The sequence below is a fragment of the Betta splendens genome, chromosome 22 (genome assembly GCF_900634795.4).
Source record: "Betta splendens chromosome 22, fBetSpl5.4, whole genome shotgun sequence".
NCBI lineage: Eukaryota > Metazoa > Chordata > Actinopteri > Anabantiformes > Osphronemidae > Betta > Betta splendens.
In genome coordinates, this window is record NC_040900.2 from 3,434,158 (window position 1) to 3,454,252 (window position 20,095).

General features: G+C 42.8%; 3 protein-coding genes across 5 annotated transcripts; 2 read left to right on the forward strand and 1 right to left on the reverse strand.

Moving 5' to 3' along the window:
* The first annotated feature begins 271 nt into the window (after positions 1–271).
* hif1aa (hypoxia inducible factor 1 subunit alpha a) lies at positions 272–10,931 on the forward strand. Its single transcript, XM_029138456.2, has 15 exons — positions 272–558; positions 5,776–5,966; positions 6,108–6,259; positions 6,583–6,667; positions 7,014–7,123; positions 7,255–7,457; positions 7,645–7,751; positions 7,857–8,004; positions 8,108–8,424; positions 8,512–8,711; positions 8,817–8,924; positions 9,009–9,265; positions 9,357–9,456; positions 9,551–9,638; positions 9,723–10,931. The coding sequence occupies exons 1-15, from the start codon at positions 527–529 to the stop codon at positions 9,884–9,886; spliced, it is 2,262 nt and encodes a 753-aa protein (XP_028994289.1). The 5' UTR covers positions 272–526; the 3' UTR covers positions 9,887–10,931.
* A 68-nt stretch (positions 10,932–10,999) lies between these two features.
* On the reverse strand, positions 11,000–13,853 carry LOC114848171 (serine protease HTRA2, mitochondrial-like). Its single transcript, XM_029138463.3, has 8 exons — positions 13,179–13,853; positions 12,818–13,022; positions 12,519–12,713; positions 12,323–12,355; positions 12,011–12,119; positions 11,829–11,883; positions 11,574–11,669; positions 11,000–11,419 (listed from the first exon to the last, which is right to left on the reverse strand). Exons 1-8 carry the CDS (start codon positions 13,634–13,636, stop codon positions 11,254–11,256), a joined length of 1,317 nt encoding a protein of 438 aa, XP_028994296.1. The 5' UTR covers positions 13,637–13,853; the 3' UTR covers positions 11,000–11,253.
* A 478-nt stretch (positions 13,854–14,331) lies between these two features.
* Positions 14,332–19,935, forward strand: mis18bp1 (MIS18 binding protein 1). Of its 3 annotated transcripts, none has more exons than XM_029138446.3 (16): positions 14,332–15,278; positions 15,361–15,483; positions 15,628–15,875; positions 16,005–16,078; positions 16,188–16,309; positions 16,407–16,497; positions 16,578–16,678; positions 16,779–16,930; positions 17,028–17,082; positions 17,153–18,278; positions 18,423–18,601; positions 18,682–18,821; positions 18,933–19,075; positions 19,159–19,246; positions 19,346–19,400; positions 19,553–19,935. In XM_029138446.3, exons 1-16 carry the CDS (start codon positions 14,432–14,434, stop codon positions 19,642–19,644), a joined length of 3,636 nt encoding a protein of 1,211 aa, XP_028994279.1. In that variant the 5' UTR covers positions 14,332–14,431; the 3' UTR covers positions 19,645–19,935. The 3 variants fall into 3 exon arrangements, with proteins under 3 accessions (XP_028994279.1, XP_055361702.1, XP_028994280.1); XM_055505727.1 differs by having other exon boundaries at positions 17,028–17,052; XM_029138447.3 differs by having other exon boundaries at positions 16,581–16,678.
* Positions 19,936–20,095: the final 160 nt, after the last annotated feature.

Here is a 20,095-nt window from a genome sequence, read left to right on the forward strand (position 1 = left end):
CTATGACGTGTTTTGGCTTTTATCAGCAAAAATCGAACAATTTTTCCAAGCGTTTTAAGTTAAACGTGCAGTAATGAAAAGGCGGCACAGGCTCGCTGATTGAAGTGCAAATAGCGGTGTAACGTCTCTACCGATGTAGCGCCTGTGTTTTGGCGCAAACATGAAGGTAAACACGCCGTGACCTTGATCGAAAATGAGTGTTATTGTGGCTCGCTCGGATTTCCTGTATGTGGCTGTGGCCCCGCCCCCTCCCTCCGCCGAGCATGTGATCGTCTACGGTCCAACATTGTGCACTTACGGTCTCTCCAGCGTGGCACTGTCTCACAAGAACAGGAGCGTCGTTCCGTGGGCGAATACGCGATTCTTTCTCGGCCGAACACACGCAGTGGACACTCGTATGAGCCCCGCTTAAGGATTTACGCCTTGTTTGTAGCGATTCACCGAGGGATTTGGGCTTATTTCTCCACGGGCCCGGAAACAGCTTCGCGCCGATAGAGAGACTCAACTCCGGTCCTTTCGTCCTGAAATGGACACAGGAATCGTACCAGAAAAAAAGAGGTGAGAGCGGCGCTAGCTGCTCCTGCGTAGCACGCTGTCACGCCGCGTACACGCCGCTTGGTCAACTTTGCTCGTCGGCTGGGATGCCGCTGCACTCACCGCTGTCACATTATGGGCTTTTTTGCCCACGGTTGACTCTCACTTTGGCGTGTTTCTTCGACAAAATGCGCTTTTCGTTAGCCGCCGGCTAACCTCGCTAGCCGCTAGCTAGCGGCTAGCTAGCAGGCAGCAGGAACTAGCCCAAGAGAAATACTATATTCGGTAAATTAACAACGTCAGTAATAAAGGTACTTGAACGCCACGTTAAAGAGGCTGGTTTTAGTGTGTTTATGTAGATCAACTTCATTCTGTTTGAAGTGAACATTAATTATCAGTTTGGTGTTTTTGATCGGAGGTGTGACTTTATTAAAACAGCATTAGGCTTATTTACATTTGTTTTGAGCGTGACGTGTGTCCTATTACTATTGTGTTGCTGCTGGTGTATTGTTTGGGGTTGACGGTGCCAATCTTGGCAGTGGTCAGTGCTCATGTGAGCGGTGCTGGAGTCTGATGGGAAGTTGCAGGACAAATATTTACGCCTGGGAAGTCTGGCCTAGGGTTTTTTTTGACTTTCACTTTTTTTATTTGTTTATTCCAGCATAATGTAGTTAGTTGCAGACTTGGTGACAGCATTGGCGTATATGAAAACAGTACAACTTGCTTTCACCAGGCCAGGTCCTTCACAAGGTCAAAACTGCCAGGAGCCCACACACAGTAATGAGAGTGTGCCTTGATCAAAACTCTATGGAAAATGTTGACCACAAAATGTTAGAATAATATGTGAGCAGTCATAATTATTGAAACACTAGCTTTTTTTATAGAATATACACACACACATCTGATTATGTGTAAGTTGCTTCCTTAGATAACTAATTTTTAGGTACAATTGAAATTGTTCACAAATAATTGAATTCCATTGGGACTCGTTAAGTAAAACTTTAAATTGCACAGTCTGCTCTTAGTGTGAGGTAATTGACCTTTGCGGTGTCTCTTTACATGCTTTAGTTACATCATGATAATTAGTATTGATGGTAGAAATGGATAGTTTTGCTATGCATTAGATGTGCATACAGTACATCCAGCAGATTGCTGATCAGGTCCTTTCTGTTATTGATGGTTTTTAAATACAAATGAGATTAGTCTTTTGTGGGTAAAGGTCATTTTTTGCTACAGGTCAGCCCTGGTTTCATTTGGGGCATTTTCTTATATCTACCGCTGGAGAGAAGGCTGTTCCTGATGGTTACGGGTTGTGTACCGAAAGGTCAGAGCAGGAACGGGGTCTTGGAGGAGGAATGGGGAGGTGGGAGATTCCTCTGCTCTCATCAGGGTGTAGACTGAAAGCCATTAAAATTCTTGAACACAGAATGATGATAGCAGTTGCCAGAGAAAAATATGTGCTCAATAAAATTTAAAATAAAAAAAGTAGTTTGAATTGTACTTTGTACAGTGTCTTTCTGTGATCTTGTGTTATCACCACATTTAATGTAAAACTGCTTTGGAATGGAGCCCAGTTTATTTGTTATAGGGGCTTTAGTGATGGCAGATTTGTGCCCAAAGGCATCAAATGTTGAACTCGTAGTCCAGGACACAAGTAGTTGGTTGACTATAGAAATGTGTTGTTATTGCAGAACAAGCATTTTGGGCTTATTCTCTGACAATTTGTAAACTAGCATGGTCAGTTTTATCTCAGACAAATCTAAGGCTAGTCTGGTTCAATGCAGTTTTGACTAGTCTCTGCTCAGTGATGTTTCTGTCTCATCTCAGGAATTGACGTCAATAGGAGTGGCCAAATGTGTGGTGTAGCAAGTTGTTAGCTGGCAGTTGTCAGAATGCCTCGAAACACTGAAAGTATAAACACCATTTGTTCATAGGCCAGTCAGATCTTGAAAAGGAATTGGGTTACTGTCGCTTAAGGAAAATGTTTGTGCGCTATTATTTTCCATGTGTGTTTAGTGATTTGAAGAGAATATTCATACTCCCGAATGCCTGCACTGGCTGGTTGTGACAGGATACACTTCCAAATGTTCTCTTACATATCACATTTACTTGTGTACACACTATTTTTTCCATATCACTGCTCTAATAGCCAAGTACCCTTTCATAAACAATGCCAGGAAGGAAGCAGGAAAACAGTGCTCTTCATACGTCACACCTTTAAAATACAACACATTTAGGAAGTGAAATGAATGTCTGCCATTGTAATTAATTCTTTTGTATAGTTATACAAATATGGGTCAGTAGTCTAATGATAGTCTAGAGTATTTTAAATTCTGCACAAATTTCCATTATGACTTCTAGTACTTTTGAACACCTGGCAACTCAAACCTCTCTCTCCTAAGTTAGCTCTATGGAAAAATAGTTAGCAGTAACCCAGAATGAAACATTTTATGGCAAATGAAATGAATTCAGAAATACTCAACACACACTCATTCTGATTCCAGGAAGACTATTAGGGTGATTAATTATTTACTGCTATCACTGCCAGTAGCTCTGTTGTTTTAATTTTAAAATGGGGTATGTAATCTGTTGGCAATACACCAACGGTACCCAGGAATTTAGTGGTGACTCCTCATTATCACTAGAGTGACATCCTTTTTGTCTTGCTTAGTTTCCATCGTCCAGATTGAAGAGAGGTATTCGTTGTAAGATTTGCTTATACTTGATTATGCAACAGATAAGACTCTGCCTGTCCTGTTCAGTGTGAAAGCAAACGGCTTGTGTACGTACGTGTACCTGTAGTAAAATCCTGAAACGCACATGAGCTCCAGTAGCTTTGGCCACAGTGTTTCCTTTTTTTTCCTTTTTTTTTTTTTTTTTTTACACTGGTTTGTTTCCTCATTATTCTTTGTTTTTTCACACCCGTTGACAGCTCACGCTTGTTTACATCACTTTTATTGTTATTGGGAAAAGCAGCCAAGTTCAACGAAAGTGAGGGAAAAACTGCACGCATGTTTGTGTTTGCATTGAGCCCTGACGAGCTCAGCGCTGCTGGACCTGTGTACCCATGTGCATTAATACCGTTATGTAATCGGGGCCTCTGGTTTTCTTTCCATTTTGTTGCCGAGGCGACTGCTTTGTTTGCATTGCGTGTTAGAGCAATAAAAGCTGTGTAGTCCTCTGTCTTGATAATTAATCCTCCCAGTAAAAACGGAACCATTTTGTTTTGGGCGTTCCACTTTTGGCCTGTACTCAACAGAGGAGGTGCTTTGTAGGTGGTTACTCCTTCTCCCCTGTGCCCATGGTAACACAGGTGTGTATTGAACTGTCGCATTGTAGTGATAACATAGTAACGTTGTGGCTGAATATAGCCCTAGTTGAGTGTCCTCCTCTAAATTGTGCCTCTGTGTCTGCAGTGGTATGTTGTAGTGGAATTTTCCTGCTTTGCTCTCATGCAAACTGGATTTGCATAAAGGCATGTGACTCAATGGAATGCAGCCACTACAGATGAAACTAATTTGGATCCAGGCTTGTAATTTTTCATCACAGTTTTTAACAGAATGCAGAGTTTGTAATTAGATCATCCTATTTGCCAGTAGCCTGCTGAAAGCAGGATTTCCATACGCACTAGTTATTCATTTGTGATCATTGCAGCCAGCAATGGTGAATTAGCTTCTTTGCATGACTGTGGGTTGTAGGTGAGGGTGTGTTACAGCGGAGCTGAAGTGAAAAAGGAGAACTGGCCTGAACAGAAGTGGTGGCAGCAGTAAACGGCTTTCGTTCTACCCAGACAATCTGGCTCTTCCTGTGGTGTAGAAAGGCGGAGTGTTAACGCGTGACTGGTGTAATATGCCATAACATGTGGACTTTCACCTATAGTTGGAAATCTGCCTTAAAATGTGTTTGGACCATTGCATAACTATTCTGAGAGGGAGGTTACTGGCACAAACAGAATCACTTGGATTAAGGACTCATTTCAGCTGCACCCAGTTTGTTTGAGCAGATACTTTCTTTCTGTCATAATATAAAGTTAAATAACACCTCTCCACAACGAGTTGTTATGGAATCATATGAGAAGCTATATACTGTAGCTTTAACTGTGTTTAATTTGTTTATTTTCTGCTTTCTCTGGGATTTCCCAATCCTGCAAGCACTTGCATGTTTCCTGCACCACTGAGGCCAAAAGACAAGTCGAGACGACACAAAGATAATTACATGGGAACTTGACTCCATCTGGACTGTGTAAATGACTTTATAAGTAATAGATTGATAATGGGCTCATCTGCTGTGCTTGGGTGTATTTAAACAGTATATACCTTTTAGAAGACTGATTATAATGGTTGCACACCAGCAATAGTGTTGCCTCTAAGCCTGATATGTGATTCAATAGCTAATTTTGGTTTGCTGGTACCTTTTTGCTGTTGGAGAGCCTGATTTAACAGTTTGACTTCATTCTGTGCTCTAAGTGCACAAACAGATCAATATCAATTAGAGGCATATTTCGGTAAGGGCTTTTAAACCACCTTCCATTTTGTTGTGCTGCTGCTGCGGTGCATTTGAGGTCATGAGGTAGTGGTTGTAGGAGGGGTTTAGCTGCAGTCAGACTGGATAATGAGAACACTTACTATTCTGTTGACAATAAAGGTCTGTGGTCATCATGTAACCCTCATACATGTAGAAATATTTACTTATTGCAAAATAAAAAAACATATTCATTATGATTTCTAATGGTGTGTCCTCAGGTCTGCTGGTGTTCTTAGTCGATTTAATAGTTGGCTCTTCATTGCTGACGTTTTTTGTGGTAGTTGAAAGTGTCACGGGTGCTTGCTGTGTTATTGCCAATATTGTGGCTCCTCCACAGAACTCCCGCAGGTCGAGCCAGCTTTGTAAATGTCATAATGATGTGTTGTACTGTATCTTGGCTTTGCACCAAGACACAACACAAGAATCTATTACTGTCTTCCTGGCCAATCACATAAAGGGGGTGGACTCAATTTCCTCTTGTCAGTAACCAATAACACACTTACATTTAGCTTTCTATTCAAATAAGCCTGACGAGCCTCCAGGCGAGGCTTGATGAAGACTCTTAACCCCTGCAGTCTGCAGGGACAGGATCAAAATGTGTACACGCACAACCGGAGTCGGTCGTAAAAAGGGAATGTCAGCGGTTGCAGTGTGGACGGTGGGATCGGAATCACTTTCTGACCACTCTAGAACTGACCCACGACCTGTCTCCCGCAGAGTGAGCTCAGAGCGGAGAAAGGAGAAGTCGAGGGATGCGGCGCGATGTCGCCGCGGGAAGGAGTCCGAGGTCTTCTATGAGCTGGCCCAGCAGCTGCCGCTGCCCCACAGCGTCAGCTCCAGCCTGGACAAGGCCTCCATCATGAGGCTCACCATCAGCTACCTGCGCATGAGGAAACTGCTCAGCTCCGGTCAGTGTCTGCAGCTGCTAAGCCTCGTATATTAAACTATTTAAGATAGTTAGAAGGGCTTGATAATTTTACAAATGGAAGTGGTTAGAAATCTGTGTATATTTAATTTTTTTCTTGATTCTTCTCTCTCTCCTCCATCAGATGAGCTTGTGGCAATCGAGGAATCAGAGCTGGATGTCCAGTTAAACAGCCCATACCTAAAAGCGCTGGAGGGCTTCCTTATGGTCCTGTCCGAAGATGGAGATATGATCTATCTTTCCGAAAATGTCAACAAGTGCCTCGGGCTAGCACAGGTTGGTCTGTTGAAATTTACTGTGTTGGCACATGAGATAGGCGACCAACCCTGGTCCTCAGTAGCTACAGGCGAGCTGGTTTTTCAGCAGCACCTGCTTGATGGGATGAGGAATTTACTCGAAAGTAGAACAGCTGAGGCCAAGATAATAGTTTCTGTATAATAAAACCAATGTGTTATGGTTTTCACAGATGTTTAAAAATAAACAGCAGGGTCTGTGTGCACAAATGTCTATGTGCAAATGTGCTATGTACTAATTGATACGTAGATGTGAAATGTCACAATGTGTAAGTAAAAACATTCTGCTTGCACTGTTTGCTGCAGTTCGACCTGACTGGACACAGCGTGTTCGACTACACACACCCCTGTGACCAGGAGGAGCTGAGGGAAATGCTCATCCACAGAGCAAGTAAGACACACCAGCTCTTAGGCAGAGTCTATTTCTAAGAGGCTGTGAAGAACGCTGGCTACTGTGTGCACTTTGTTGACCTTTCATTCAGTATTACTGGAACAATAGGCTAGGCTATTGGCACATTTCCCGTTTTGCTTGCACAACAATTTAATTTAAGTGGATAGGATTTGTTCACTATTCTAACTTCAAGTCCTCCCTTGCAGTTCACTAAATGTCGCTACAGAACACAATGACAGTGGACATATTGAAATGCATGGCTTTATCACATCTGGGCAGACACATGACAGGATACAGATGCACTTTTCTTCTCTTAAACCGTCACTTCCTTCTCCCTGTGATTCAGCCTCCAAAAAAACCAAGGAACCAAACACAGAACGCAGCTTCTTCCTCAGAATGAAATGCACGCTAACAAGCAGAGGCCGCACGGTCAATGTCAAGTCAGCTACATGGAAGGTAGGCAACAAAGGGTTAAAATGTCTCAACGGATTTGTCATAAGCCAGTGTGGTCCTGTGTCTCAGATGTTTACTTTTTTTTCTGTAATGTCTATAAAACTGCATGTGACCCTTTGAACGTCTGTCTCTAGGTGCTCCACTGCTCGGGCCACGTCCGTGTTTACGATACAAACACTGAGGAGACTTCCAACGGGCATAAGGAGCCACCTGTCCCCTACATGGTCTTGATCTGTGACCCCATCCCACACCCCTCAAACATCGAGGTCCCTCTGGACACCAAAACCTTTCTCAGCCGTCACACAATGGAAATGAAGTTCACATATTGTGATGAGAGGTGAGCTTGCCCCTCTGCGATAACATTATATGCTTAAGAAGCTTAACAGGGATCAAACTTGATTTAGCTTCTGAAGCCCCTTGTGTACTAAATCTTCCAACGTCATAGTCACATAGAGCCACCTAGTGTTTAGTGTGGGTACTACAAAAGCATGAGCCATAAGCTAATCGATTGTTTTTCTGTTCAGGATCACTGAGCTCATGGGCTATGATCCAGAGGACCTGTTGAATCGCTCTGTATATGAGTACTATCATGCCCTGGATTCTGACCATCTCACCAAGACTCATCATAACTGTAAGTATAAATCTTTGACAAAAAGCTGTAACATTTGTTTTTTCATATTCTGAAGCAGGATTTACATTAGCTGTTTCTAATTTCCCATTTCTCTTCTGCTGTAAGTGTTCGCTAAAGGCCAGGTCAGCACAGGCCAGTATCGAATGTTGGCCAAGAGAGGAGGCTTTGTGTGGGTGGAAACTCAAGCCACTGTCATCTACAACAACAAAAACTCCCAGCCACAGTGTGTTGTCTGTGTCAACTTTGTGCTCAGGTACCATGAATGCTCAGAACAGCCATTATGAAAAGAATTGTTTCTTAGATAGGAAGGTTTTCAGTAATTAGCTTTATCTCTTAAATGGGTTTCTCTTCTACAGTGGCATCCAGGAGGAGAAACTGGTTTTGTCTCTGGAGCAGACTGTGGATGTGAAACCGGTAAAAGAGGAACAGGAGGAAGAAAAGGCAGCTGTCAAGAGCCCAGAGCCCGGAGTGATTCCTGTCGCCCTGAAGACGGAAGAAAAGGCTGAGAAGGAGAAGATTCCAGAGTTTGATGTGAACAAACTCTTCACCCAGGCAGAGGAGACCCAGCCTCTGCCTAGCCTGTACGACCAGCTGAAGGGGGAGCCTGAGGCCCTCACCGTGCTGGCCCCGGCTGCTGGAGACACGTTCGTCTCTCTCGACTTCAACCTCCCTGGTTCGTGGCTCTATACGCACCTAAAACCTCTCCAGCACAAGTCCGAGTGAACTAAATTGAATTAAACAGTGTCTATTTTCCCTGCAGATTCAGAAATTCAGCTGGTTAAGGAAGTGCCGCTCTACAATGACGTAATGCTTCCCTCTACCAGCGAAAAGTTGGCCCTGCCTCTTTCCCCTCTGCCGCCTAGTGAGCCTCTCCATGTCACCACCACCTCTGAGGACACAAAGTCTGAAGGCTATGCTACAGGTGCATCCACTTCACCAGCCAGCAACAGCCCCTCAGAGGTAGAGGCACTACTGAATTATTGTTTCCTTTTGCGTTTATAGGCAATAATATTTGACTGACTGGTGCTGAATATTGAATGATCTTTTGACTTGTCATGTCTTCAGGACTTTTGTTTCTCTATGGAGTCTGACATGAACCCAGACTTCAAACTTGATTTGGTGGAGAAGCTGTTTGCCATAGATACAGAGCCCAAGACCCCATTCACCACACAGGTAATAATGTCAATCAAGATTTAAGCTCATTGTTGATCTGATTCAGTAAGAATTAGGTGTTCAAACATTGTTTCTACTGTTAAGGCGATGGAAGACTTGGACCTGGAGATGCTGGCTCCCTACATTTCCATGGACGATGACTTCCAGCTGCGTAGTCTGACTCCAGATGAGCCTCTGTCTTGTGGATCAGCCAACTCTCTTGAGAGTTCACCAGTCCATGTCACACAAGACGTGAGCAGCTATCCCAGCTCTCCATTCAGCTCACCAGGCAGTTGCACGCCTTCCCCAGCACCGCCTTCCCCAGCAACCACTGCTCATCTGGCCACCATCTTTACTAAAAAGTACGTCCTGCCGAATTAACCGTAACTTCTTTTGTGAATTGAATTGTAACTGTCTTTGGTATATCTGCTAACCCCCACTGTTTTACTGTAGGTCCCCACAGTTGGATAAAGAAATCTCGCTTCGGACCCTGGCAGTTCAGAATGCACAGCGTAAAAGAAAGCTGGGTGACGTGAAAGAGATCGTTATCCAGGCAAGTGTTTTAAACATGTTTATGCATCACTTAGTTAATTTCTGCATATGAGACTTAGAATGTCTTTTTTTTTTGTTTTCTGTTTTGTTTTTAGGATGTGCCCCAGGATCAAGTGGAGCAGAGCAAGAAGCTGAAAGCCTCACAGTCTGGTACGACCAGGACCATACTTCTGCTGCCTTCAGGTGAATAAACTGAGCCTGTGATCTCAGATCAGGCCTGAAATTAACATTGTGAGCAACCATAACTTGGTACCTGTCCTTTCCCAGATTTGGCAAGTCGTCTGCTGGGCACCACGCCAGACGGCACCAGTTCCCTCTTGGGCCTACCGCAGCTCACTCGCTACGACTGCGAGGTCAACGCCCCCCTTCAGGGCCGCCAGTGCCTGCTGCAGGGAGAGGACCTGCTGCGGGCTCTGGATCATGTTAACTGAGTCATTGCTTAGCCTGGACTAGACTGGACACTACAATTTTCCTCTTACATTGTCACTCCCTTTTCAAGGCACCCATCCTCCTGACCTCACCCCACCACCCCTTATTTATGTATCTGTATCAATTTGATTATAGTTTGGCTGCTGTTTGTGCACACCATGTAATATCTGCAGCATTCCACCGTGACAAACACACAGCAGCATCTGGGTTTTTGGTGCAAGGGATTCAGGCATCGTGAGATGCTCAACTGTCTTTTTTTTTTTGTTGTTCTCTCCTTCCGAGAGTCTCTCAGCGCCTCGACAGATGACCCTTTTCCAGCAGGTCGCCACAGAACCTGGCGTTACTGCCAGCCGTGTATTGTACGCTTCAGTCGCACAATTTATATTTTCTTAAAAAGAAAAATATTACCAGCAATATATATTGAGTCTTTTTAAAAGTAGTTTTAATGGGATTTGAACTATTTTATTTTTCCTCCTATACTTGTATGTTGTAGTACTCGTACTTAACAAAGATGTCTTTAGTCCAAAAGTATGAACATGTTGTTTAGATCTAATGTGGTTTGAATGTCCTCTTCATTTAGTATCTACCAGTATTTGAGGTAAATGCATTTAATTGTGTAGCAGTCCAGTACATGTCACTTTATTACTTTACTGTGTGTGTTACTGTACATATTCCAGGGAAATTTTACTTTAGAGTATCGCTTCACAGCTTTGACTCGTACTCTCAACATGAAATCCGAGAGTATCCTCTTCACTTTATTTGTTTGCTTCTCATTGAGGACAATTGGCATTTTTCTTTGAACATGAGGTGAATTCATGTTTTCGGTTTTTAATACGCGTGACATACTCGGAGCAGTTTCTTCAAAAGTGGGATCTCAGCAGTTCTTTTACGTGTGCGATCATCGTCATCATAGTAGCACTTGTGAGATGTCTAAACTTGTTTGCTCAGTTAATAGTGAAATCATTGATCCATGCCATATTGTTGGGTCACACATGCTTATTGTTGCTGTCTAACATTAAATGGCTTTATTAAAATACATTGTTTCTAGTTGCAGTGTTTTTTGTTTTTTTTTTACAAAAACTAAGCTGTAGTGAAATCACACCAACTGGTTTACCTAACGGCAAAGAAGGTAGAAAACATTTTTGTACTCAAAGAATTCTGGGCATAAATACTGAACTGTTGATGGATGTACAGTAGATATCATAGTGCTGAACACTTAATTTGGAATGGCATTACTGTCATTTCTTTAGAAGCATCATTTAAATACTTAACTGAGACTGGAGTATTAAAGGTTTTACAGTTTTTTTCTTGTAGATAACAACAGACTCATGTTTGTCATCCAGCATTAAAGTCAAACTGATTTTTAAGATCACTCTGTGTACTCAGGAGTCATTTGCAGTCGAAGCAGCTTGTTTCCTCTCTGTACCACCACGGTGATTGTGTTGCTGTTCTGGACAGCCTGATAGATCTCCTCTGAAGCGTTCACCTTCACCCCGTTGATCTCCACCACAATATCTCCTTGTAACATTCCAGCTCTGAAACAAGCGAGAGATTATTAGCTTTAATACGTTAAGTCACTGAATGAAAACTCACTATTTGATGTTCACAAATAAAACACTGTAGCCTACTGTACATACACACACATCTATTTATATATATCTATAGATATATTTACACACACATGCTAACCTGTCAGCTGGGGAGTCAGCAATGACTCTATGGATCAGGATGCCATGTGTCACATGTGAGAAGGAAGGGTCCCTCCACTTCAACTCAGCAATGATGCTAATCCAAAGAGAACAAGAGAACACATCTGACTGTAGAGAACATTATATAGGTCTTCTGTAATTAGAGTACAAGTCGCTTTCTTCTTACTCTTCAGTGAAGACTGAAGAGTCTTTGTCATTGTAGTTATACAACAAGATTTGTTCGGTGAACATTTACCTTGGAGTCAGTGTCAGCATCATCACTCCAATGTAACGCCGCTTGGTCTCAGAACCTTTAACATTTTTTAATTTTTTAATTAACAAGAACATTTTAGATGAATGCTCTTTACAAAGCTCTTTACAGAAAAAACACAGAAATATGATTTGATGTGTAGATTTTAATCATTGGCCTGTTCTTACTTTTTCTTTTCGTGGCTTGATCAAGAAAAAGTCTGACGCGGTCAGATGGAATAGCAAAAGAGATCCCAGCAGTGACTTTCATGGTGTTTATACCAATGACTTCCCCGTCCTAAATAAACACGAGACAACACATTTGTGTTATATCAGCCAGCTGTATATGTTTTACACACGGAAACATTTTATTCTGTAACTACCATAATAAAAAAAAAAAACATTTCGGTTTTAAAACTGTACCTGTTGAATGAATCACTAAAAAGTCCCTGTCGCCTCACAATGTTGTGATAAAGATTTAAAAAAAAAACTGTGACTCACCAGGTTAATCAGGGGACCTCCAGAGTTTCCAAACTGCAAAACAAACCAATCACATGGTGTTAATAACAAACAAAATGAGTCTTGTCACAGCCAACCTTATACTCGCTTAACTTCAGTAGAGTTCCAAGTGTCAAACATACAAAATCATAGTGCGTTAATTAAAGAGGTTGCACATATATAAACCCTGTTTACATACATCTATGGTTGCATCTGTCTGGATGTACTCCATGTTGGAGTGCGACAGGCCCAGCTCCTTACTGCCTCGCTGTACTGAGCTGATGATTCCTGACGTGATTGTATTCCGTAAAGAAAACGGGCTCCCCATGGCAACCACGAATTCTCCTTGTCGAACCTCAGCTGATCGGCCAAGAGTGAGTGTGGGTAAGGGGTTCTACATGACAGATGAGAGGAAACAGGACAATCCATGAGCTCTACAAACCCGCTCTAGACCTGGCATTGTTTCTTATGCGTTTGCTTTTGCAGCATGTTGCTCACTTTTGCAGTGATTTTGATGGTGGCGATGTCTGCCACTGGGTCGACATCTCGCACAGTGGCATTGTACATGTCTCCGTTGGTGAGCTTCACGCGGACGCCTCTCTTGTTTGCCACAACATGGGCGTTGGTGACAATGAGACCATCACTGCTGATGATGAAACCAGAGCCATTGGACACTGGGACTTCTCTTCGAGTCAGTGGGTGCCTGTTAATGTAACAGAAAATGTCAAATCCAGGTCAGGAAAACATTATGACAAAGAAAAACTATTTTTCTTTATTAGTTGAAGTTTGAGGTGTCTGATTTACCTTAATTACACTTCCATTACTGAAACTGACATTATACAGCTTTCAGCCAACTCACCTGTCTACAATTTCAATGTAAACCACGGCTGGAGTGGATTTCTCGACCACATCTGCAATGAAGTTGTATTTGTACCGAGGGCTGTCAGGCTTAAAGGGAGAAGCGCACTGAGCTGACGGCAAGAGGAGTTGGAGAACGCGTCGGGACACTGAGTCTCCTCTGTCCGTCCTTTTGTCGTCCTTTTCTCTGTCCAAAGCGGCCACACTACAAAACCCCAGCCCCAACGACAGCGCCTGAACCAGGGACGAGCTGCTCCTCTCCCGACCGCCTCGTTTGTCCCACGCAGGGGCTCTTAGGTCCAGGCTTGTGTCTCCTCGTGGTTCTCTGTGGGTACATATCACAGCGGAGGACACGCGGCTCACTGTCCTTTCTGCCGAAGCGTTGAACCCACTTTTCTGACACAGAGTCCGTGTCCTGAGTGCTGAGAAAAAAGTCCTATTGACAGCAGCTGCTGCCATGTTGCGTCACTTAAGGCGCTCCGGGCGATGAGTCTTAGACAGTACGAACGGTCAGCTGATATTACTTATAAAAGTCGTACTATTAAGGACAAGGAAAATAATATTAGTAATACTACTAACGTACTTCCCTAAATTTATACTGTCACTGGCCCCTGACTGTAAGTCAAAGAAGAAACGTACAAACCCAACCCCGGAAGTTGATTTCTTCTTCGTCAGTTCAGTACTTTACACGATACTAATTTTACGTCGCTGCCTTGTGGAGAAAACGCGTTACTTCGTTTATATATATATATATATATCGTATATATATATATCTCTCTCTCTCTCATCATCTCTATCTCTCTCATTCTCTCTCTCTCTCTTCTCTCTCTCTCTCTCTCTCTCTCTCTCTCTCTCTCTCCTCTGTGCCGCCTTCTTCCCCCTCTTTTATTATTCAATTATTTACCCTGAATTAAATTCTAAGAACAAGTATAGTAAATAATATATTACTAGACTGTACTAAAGTAAAAGTAATATATTATGATGAATACTGCATTCAAAATCTTATTGGCGTTTAGGGAACATAAAGTTTTATTTATAAGAATAATTAAAATAATAATATTTGTTACTTGTATAAACCTAATATAAAACCTAAAACAGGGAATGAGAAAAAAATGTCATGCGGAAATGACGTATGTTTTGAATCTACGTCACAGCGTTTTGGCCAAAGGCGGCCTTTTGGGTATTTTTGAATTTGCGAGCTAGCTGCTAGCACACGGCTAGGGTCGACAACATTTGTAAACTTTGTTAAAGGCCATGGCCTCTTATTATAGTATTTTACAGGACACGAACCGACGGTTGGAATCTCCTGCAAAGGTGTTTGCTAAGCTCAAAGCTAAAGTGCAGAGAGATTTGATGAGCGCGAAGAAGGACGTTTCCCCCGACGACGATGCGCTGCGTAACGTTAGAGAGGAGTATGGAGCAGACTGTAACTCGCCCAGGACGAGAAGCGGGGGCATCTGGATGGTTAATACTTCCACAGAAAACCACAGGTTTGACTCTCATCTCGTTGAAGTGCAGCCTGTGACGCTGTCGCCTATGGCAAGTCCTCAGAAATCCTTCGGACACTCATTTGTAGTCACTGGTAACAAACGCGTGGACAATATGCGCCCTGCGATAGAATGTGGGGACACTTTTATATCAAGACTGAGAAACGGTCCTCTCCTCGAGTCGACAGCAATGTGCGTCCCCGTGTCATCAGTTAACAGAGAGCAGAACGTCTCACAACCAACTGAGATCAGAGACTCTGATGGTTGCAAAATTACCAGGACACCAATGAAAATACCACCAGCGCTAAACGATCGTGCGAGGAACGTGTTCGCGATTGAATCCGCTGTTCAAAGCCTACACATGTCTCCGGCTAAGCTGTATTCCCCAATGAAGGACAGGTTGAGGAAGAGAAAGGCAGATCAGGGCTTCAACAGAGTAAGCAGCAGTACAAAGGAGGTCAATGCTGAAGTAGAAAGTCAGACACGACGGTGTATGAGGTCCCCTGTCCTCAGCGATGAGGATACTGTCCAGAGCACGGGCCCGGAGAAGGTGGGAGGTGTCAGAGGATGCCCCACTGACCTCCTGTCCTCTCCAAGAGTCATCCTTGAAAAACGTGAGATACCATTAATGCTTTTAAATGGGTGGATCTCAGACTCATGCATTTACTGATGCCCCGAGTTGCTGTTTTTCAACAGGTTGCGCTAATCCAATGATGTCTCCAGCCAAAGTTTTTCAGTATATGAAGGAGCGGGAAAATAAACGGATGCAGCAGGACGTTCATAAAGTAACCAGCAGCAAAAAGGAACTTTTTTATGGGGGTGAGTGTGTCATGACAATAATCTTACATGGATAGATGTCATGCAGATGTGATTCAGTAGATGTTTTTTTATATACAAGTTTAAGATATTTTATACTGCACAACATATTCATGTTCGTTTTGCCACTGATATTCTTTTCTATAGATCAGAGAAGGAGCGAGATGTGTCACTCACAAGTTTCAGAACTGGTGATTCCCCTGAAACGCTGCAGAGTCGAAACAGCTGACAGCTCATCACAGCCCTCGGAGGACGACGCGGCCCCTGATGTGCAGGTCGCACCCGTTTTGCTGGACGACCCACTTCTGCTTGATTCACCTTGCATCTCCATCCCCAGGAAGCGCCAGGCTGTGGTGAAGCCCAAAAAAGTGCCCCTGTTTGAAAAAACCCCAAATGTGAGTAGAAATAGAAGAAGTGCGACATAAACATGCAAAAGCAAATGTGCTATGACTGTTTGTGTGTGGCCTCAAGTGGGAAATTCCTTTGGAGTCTACTAAACACTGAGATTGTGTTTGCATTGGCAGGAGAGTGTTATATATCTGAAACACTGGTTCCTGAGGAAAAACCCAATGGGTCTGTTTGTTGATGGAATCCACAGGTAAGTGTTTCTGGAAGCATTATTTATTGTGTTCTGAGAGCTCAGGTTTTAAAGACGTTTAAAGATTCTGAGTGGTTGAAGAAGCTTCTCACATTTCTTTTCCAACCAGGGAGGAGAATATACAATGGAACAGCAACATCATTATAAAGAGGTTGTCAGAGTCTGCGGTGGAGACCAAGTCTGGCAGAGTTTACTTCTTAGTTGGCAAGATGAAGATGGATATTGACTCTGGTACTTACAGAGAAGCACATAATGTATCTAACACATGTTGTTGTTGTTGTTGTTGTTGTTATTTTTATTTATATATTTGATTTGTTTGTCCCTGCAGGGTTCCCCAGGTGGTTTTTAAAGGAATTTGTTAATGGATTTCCTCCAAACTGGAAAGCACTTTATCAGAAGTTTCTGTCAGAGTCAAGGGAGTAAGAATTTTAATTTCATACCTATGCTTTTACAGATACAGGTAAATGTATGTGTGTTGATTTTGTTGCTCTGACCCCAGCAGAGAGACCAAGAAGAACAGTGAGGGAAGAAACAGCATAGTCAAAGCAGCCTCCCTCAGCGTGTCTCTACAGAGAAATAGGCAAGGCCCTTGTAAGACACGTAAGTTCAGGAGAGACGTAACCAGTCAAATGCATGTTTTTCAGAATCCACTACCACTTTTAATCCAGAGCCACTAAACGTATTGTTTCTCCCTCTCCAGCTTCATGTCCTCCACCCTCTGCGATAAAAGTGTCTCGAAGTGGACGGACGATCAAGCCACCTTTGGAGTACTGGAAAGGAGGGAGAGTCATTCTGGATGCACACATGAATGTTACCATTCATGAATGTTATAACACCTCCATCTGCGTTCCTGTGAGCACATAAAGTTCATAGATTACAAATATATTTTATTATGTCACATGTCTGTCCATCAAGGCCAGGTTTGTTGATTAATTTCTATATTTAACAGGAAGTCACCACCACAGTGTCTGCCAGTAAGTCACATAAGCTACCCTGCACTGAAGGTAAAGCTAACAATTGTTGCACTTCAAGCACAGTAAGTTAACTTGGAGTAACTGTCCTCTGTGTTTCCAGGCCGCACACAGTGTAAGTCAGCCAGTGAAGAAGAGGCATCAGCACCACTTAGAAAGGTCAAGGCTTCACGCCGCAAACGCAACCAAGCCAATGCAGACATTGAAGAAAGTGCACCTGAACCTTTTCTTCAAAAGCCACGAGAGTCTGAAAAGTCTTCAAAACGCAGGTCAAATAAACCAGAGCTTGACACCAACAGGGGTTCAGTGAGAGAAAGAAAACAGAGAGTCACCTCGCCCCCCGAGTCTATCACTAGTAAGGATAAAATAATTCAAGATCAATCATCAGATGAGGAATTAACAATAAAGAGGAATATACAACAGAAAGGACAGAACAGATGGAGAAGGGTTCAACAGAACCACATGCTCCTGTCCAGCGAGTCATCAGAGGTTTCTGACGTGAGTGCAAAGAAAAAACAGAAGAAAACCAGATTAACAAAAACTAGTGGTGCTGCACAAACACAGAATAGATGCAGGAAAAGGTCACCTCCCACCAGGCCTTTACTCAAATCAACACAATCCAGCAGGAAGGTCAAGGCAAATAAAGGCAATACGATTGAGACCCTACATCCTGTGGAGCATTCTTTCAATACAAGATCCAGGCAAACGTGTCCAGCTACTGAACGAATGTTTCATTTGAACCCTGTTCTTCTAAATCAACAAGAGTCTGAAACGGCTTCGACATGCAGGTCAAATAAACCAGAGCATGACACCAACAGGCGTTCACTGAGGGAAAGAAAACAGACTGTCACCTCGTCCCCCGAGTCTCTCACCAGTAATGATGACACAATTCAAGAACAATCATCAGATGAGGAATTAAGTGTAAAGAGAAATATTCAACCGAAAGGACAGAACAGACAGAGAAAGGGGAGGCTTCAGCAGAACCACATGCTCCTGTCCAGCGATTCATCAGAGGTTTCTGACGCGAGTGCGAAGAAAACCAGATTAAGAAAAACCAGTGGCGCTGCACAAACACACAAGAGTTGCAGCAAAAAGTCACCAGCCACAAAACCTTTACTCAAATCAACACAGTCCAGCAAGAAAGACAAGGCAAATAAAGGCCATACTGCCGCTTCACGAGGGCAAGATGAAGACGAGTGGACAGAGGCAGAGCTTGTAAAGCTTAATGAGTAAGTTGCAAGATGACATATACAATAAAACAAGGCACTGATTCATAGTATTACACACACGCACACTATTGTTTTGAAGCTTTTAAAAATGCTGGAGTCGGATATTTCAAAGCACAAGCTCATGGCTCTGTATGTGCTTTCCAGGGCTGTGTCTTACTACCCCAAGCACATGACAGGTTACTGGGAAAAAGTGGCAGCGATGGTGGGAACACGCTCTGCAGCGGAGTGTCATCACCAGCACACATATCAAGGAACATCACAGACTCCCGCTAAAAAAGCCAGGAAACCTAGAAAGGAAAAGGCAGAAGCACCAAAACATCCAGGTATGTGGAACGCATTTGTAGTTTGGATTCTTCTCTGGTACAGAGGCCTAGAGGTTTAAAAGGCTGTAATCTATGTGCAGCTACAGATCAACCTGCGATATCTGCCCGAGCTGGAACCTTAAAGAGGAAGCAGCAGGTGCGTCAGTTCCTGGAGGCCATGCCCAAAGAGGATGTTGATGACGTTTTCACCTCTGCGTACATGCAGAACAAACGTTTTGAGGTTTGTCCTCAACAGTTATTAAAATCAAAATCAGAAAATCCTCAGACTGATGTGAGTAGTCACCTGTCTACTGTGTAGAATTTGGGATGTACTGTTTCTCTTGATGGATAGATGCCCTCGATGTGTCCAAGTGATGACTACGACTTTGCAATGTCCGACCTTGAGCCTCAGACCCCTGTGGCCAAGTTAATCCCTGATGTGAAGACTCCTCAGTGTCTGCACATTACTCCGGGCATGATGGGCTCTCCAAACAGGTCGATTAGGACGACTTCTACCTTCTCACCTGTAAAATGTCATTACAGTGCAATTACTAACTATGTTGCTCTTGAATTTGCAGTAACAACGATGACAAGTATGTCTATCATCTACAGAAGAGGATGAAAAAAAATCAGTTCAATGTTTGCAAACGGGCTCAGCCTTTAAAGGTATTGACTTATATGGTTTCATGTCTGATTGTCATCTTACAGAACACAAATATTGTTTTGTGTTTGGAAATTTTCATTCTTTATTGCTCTTTCTTACAGCGCTTTACACCCACGCCCACAGTTAAACGAACTATGAAAAGATGTAGTAACACAGGTAGGTGTCTTAAGGAATGTGCTGGTTAAGACTCTATTGTAGCGTCCTAACAATGTTAGCTTTTATGAATCTTAAGCTTAAGCACTTTTTTATTAAATGTCTGTTGTGACGTGATTCTTGTTCCTGAACCTAATTGGTTGATTTCTTTTTAGAAAACAGCTTTGTTGTTTGGGAGATGTTCCCAGGAAACGAAGGCCCTCTGTCTGAAAGTGAGGAGGATTTCTACTTCTCAGAAAACGACTGATTGTCGTAGGAGAGGAAATTTTATATCATATGAAAAAAAGTAAAATTATTCACGGGGATTTTTATTAACTGAAACAAATGGAATTGTCTTTGTAACAGCTGCAGTTGTCCTATGTGGTATAAACACTTTGGGATTGAAAATATATGCTGAATATTGAATAATTGTTCAACAAGACATGACACTGACCTGTTTCTTTGTCTTACAGTGTTCCAATTGTAAATATATATATATATTTTTAAACATTTCCCAGTCAGATGTTGCAACTATTTTAAATAAACGTTTTTTTCTGTACTTGTGTTTAATAATGAGCTGTTATGTGTGGATGCAGTGACAGTTGTGGGGTTTGTCACCTACACTTAAGTTTATGAGACAATGAGACAGTATTTACACTGGTACTAAATTTAATATGTATTTTTTGAATGCGACCGTATTTGATCTCACATTTATGTAG

Coding starts and splice junctions, on each gene's coding strand:
- hif1aa (XM_029138456.2), top strand. CDS start 527: ATGGACACAGGAATCGTACCAGAAAAAAAGAG. Junction 7,752..7,856: donor CACCAAGACTCATCATAACT/GTAAGTATAAAT, acceptor TTCTGCTGTAAG/TGTTCGCTAAAGGCCAGGTC. Junction 8,712..8,816: donor CCAGCAACAGCCCCTCAGAG/GTAGAGGCACTA, acceptor TCATGTCTTCAG/GACTTTTGTTTCTCTATGGA.
- mis18bp1 (XM_029138446.3), top strand. CDS start 14,432: ATGGCCTCTTATTATAGTATTTTACAGGACACGAACCGACGGTTGGAA. Junction 16,931..17,027: donor ACACCTCCATCTGCGTTCCT/GTGAGCACATAA, acceptor TATATTTAACAG/GAAGTCACCACCACAGTGTC. Junction 19,076..19,158: donor ATGATGGGCTCTCCAAACAG/GTCGATTAGGAC, acceptor TTGAATTTGCAG/TAACAACGATGACAAGTATG.
- LOC114848171 (XM_029138463.3), bottom strand. CDS start 13,636: ATGGCAGCAGCTGCTGTCAATAGGACTTTTTTCTCAGCACTCAGGACA. Junction 13,023..13,178: donor TACATTGAAATTGTAGACAG/GTGAGTTGGCTG, acceptor TTACATTAACAG/GCACCCACTGACTCGAAGAG. Junction 11,420..11,573: donor GCTGACTCCCCAGCTGACAG/GTTAGCATGTGT, acceptor CGCTTGTTTCAG/AGCTGGAATGTTACAAGGAG.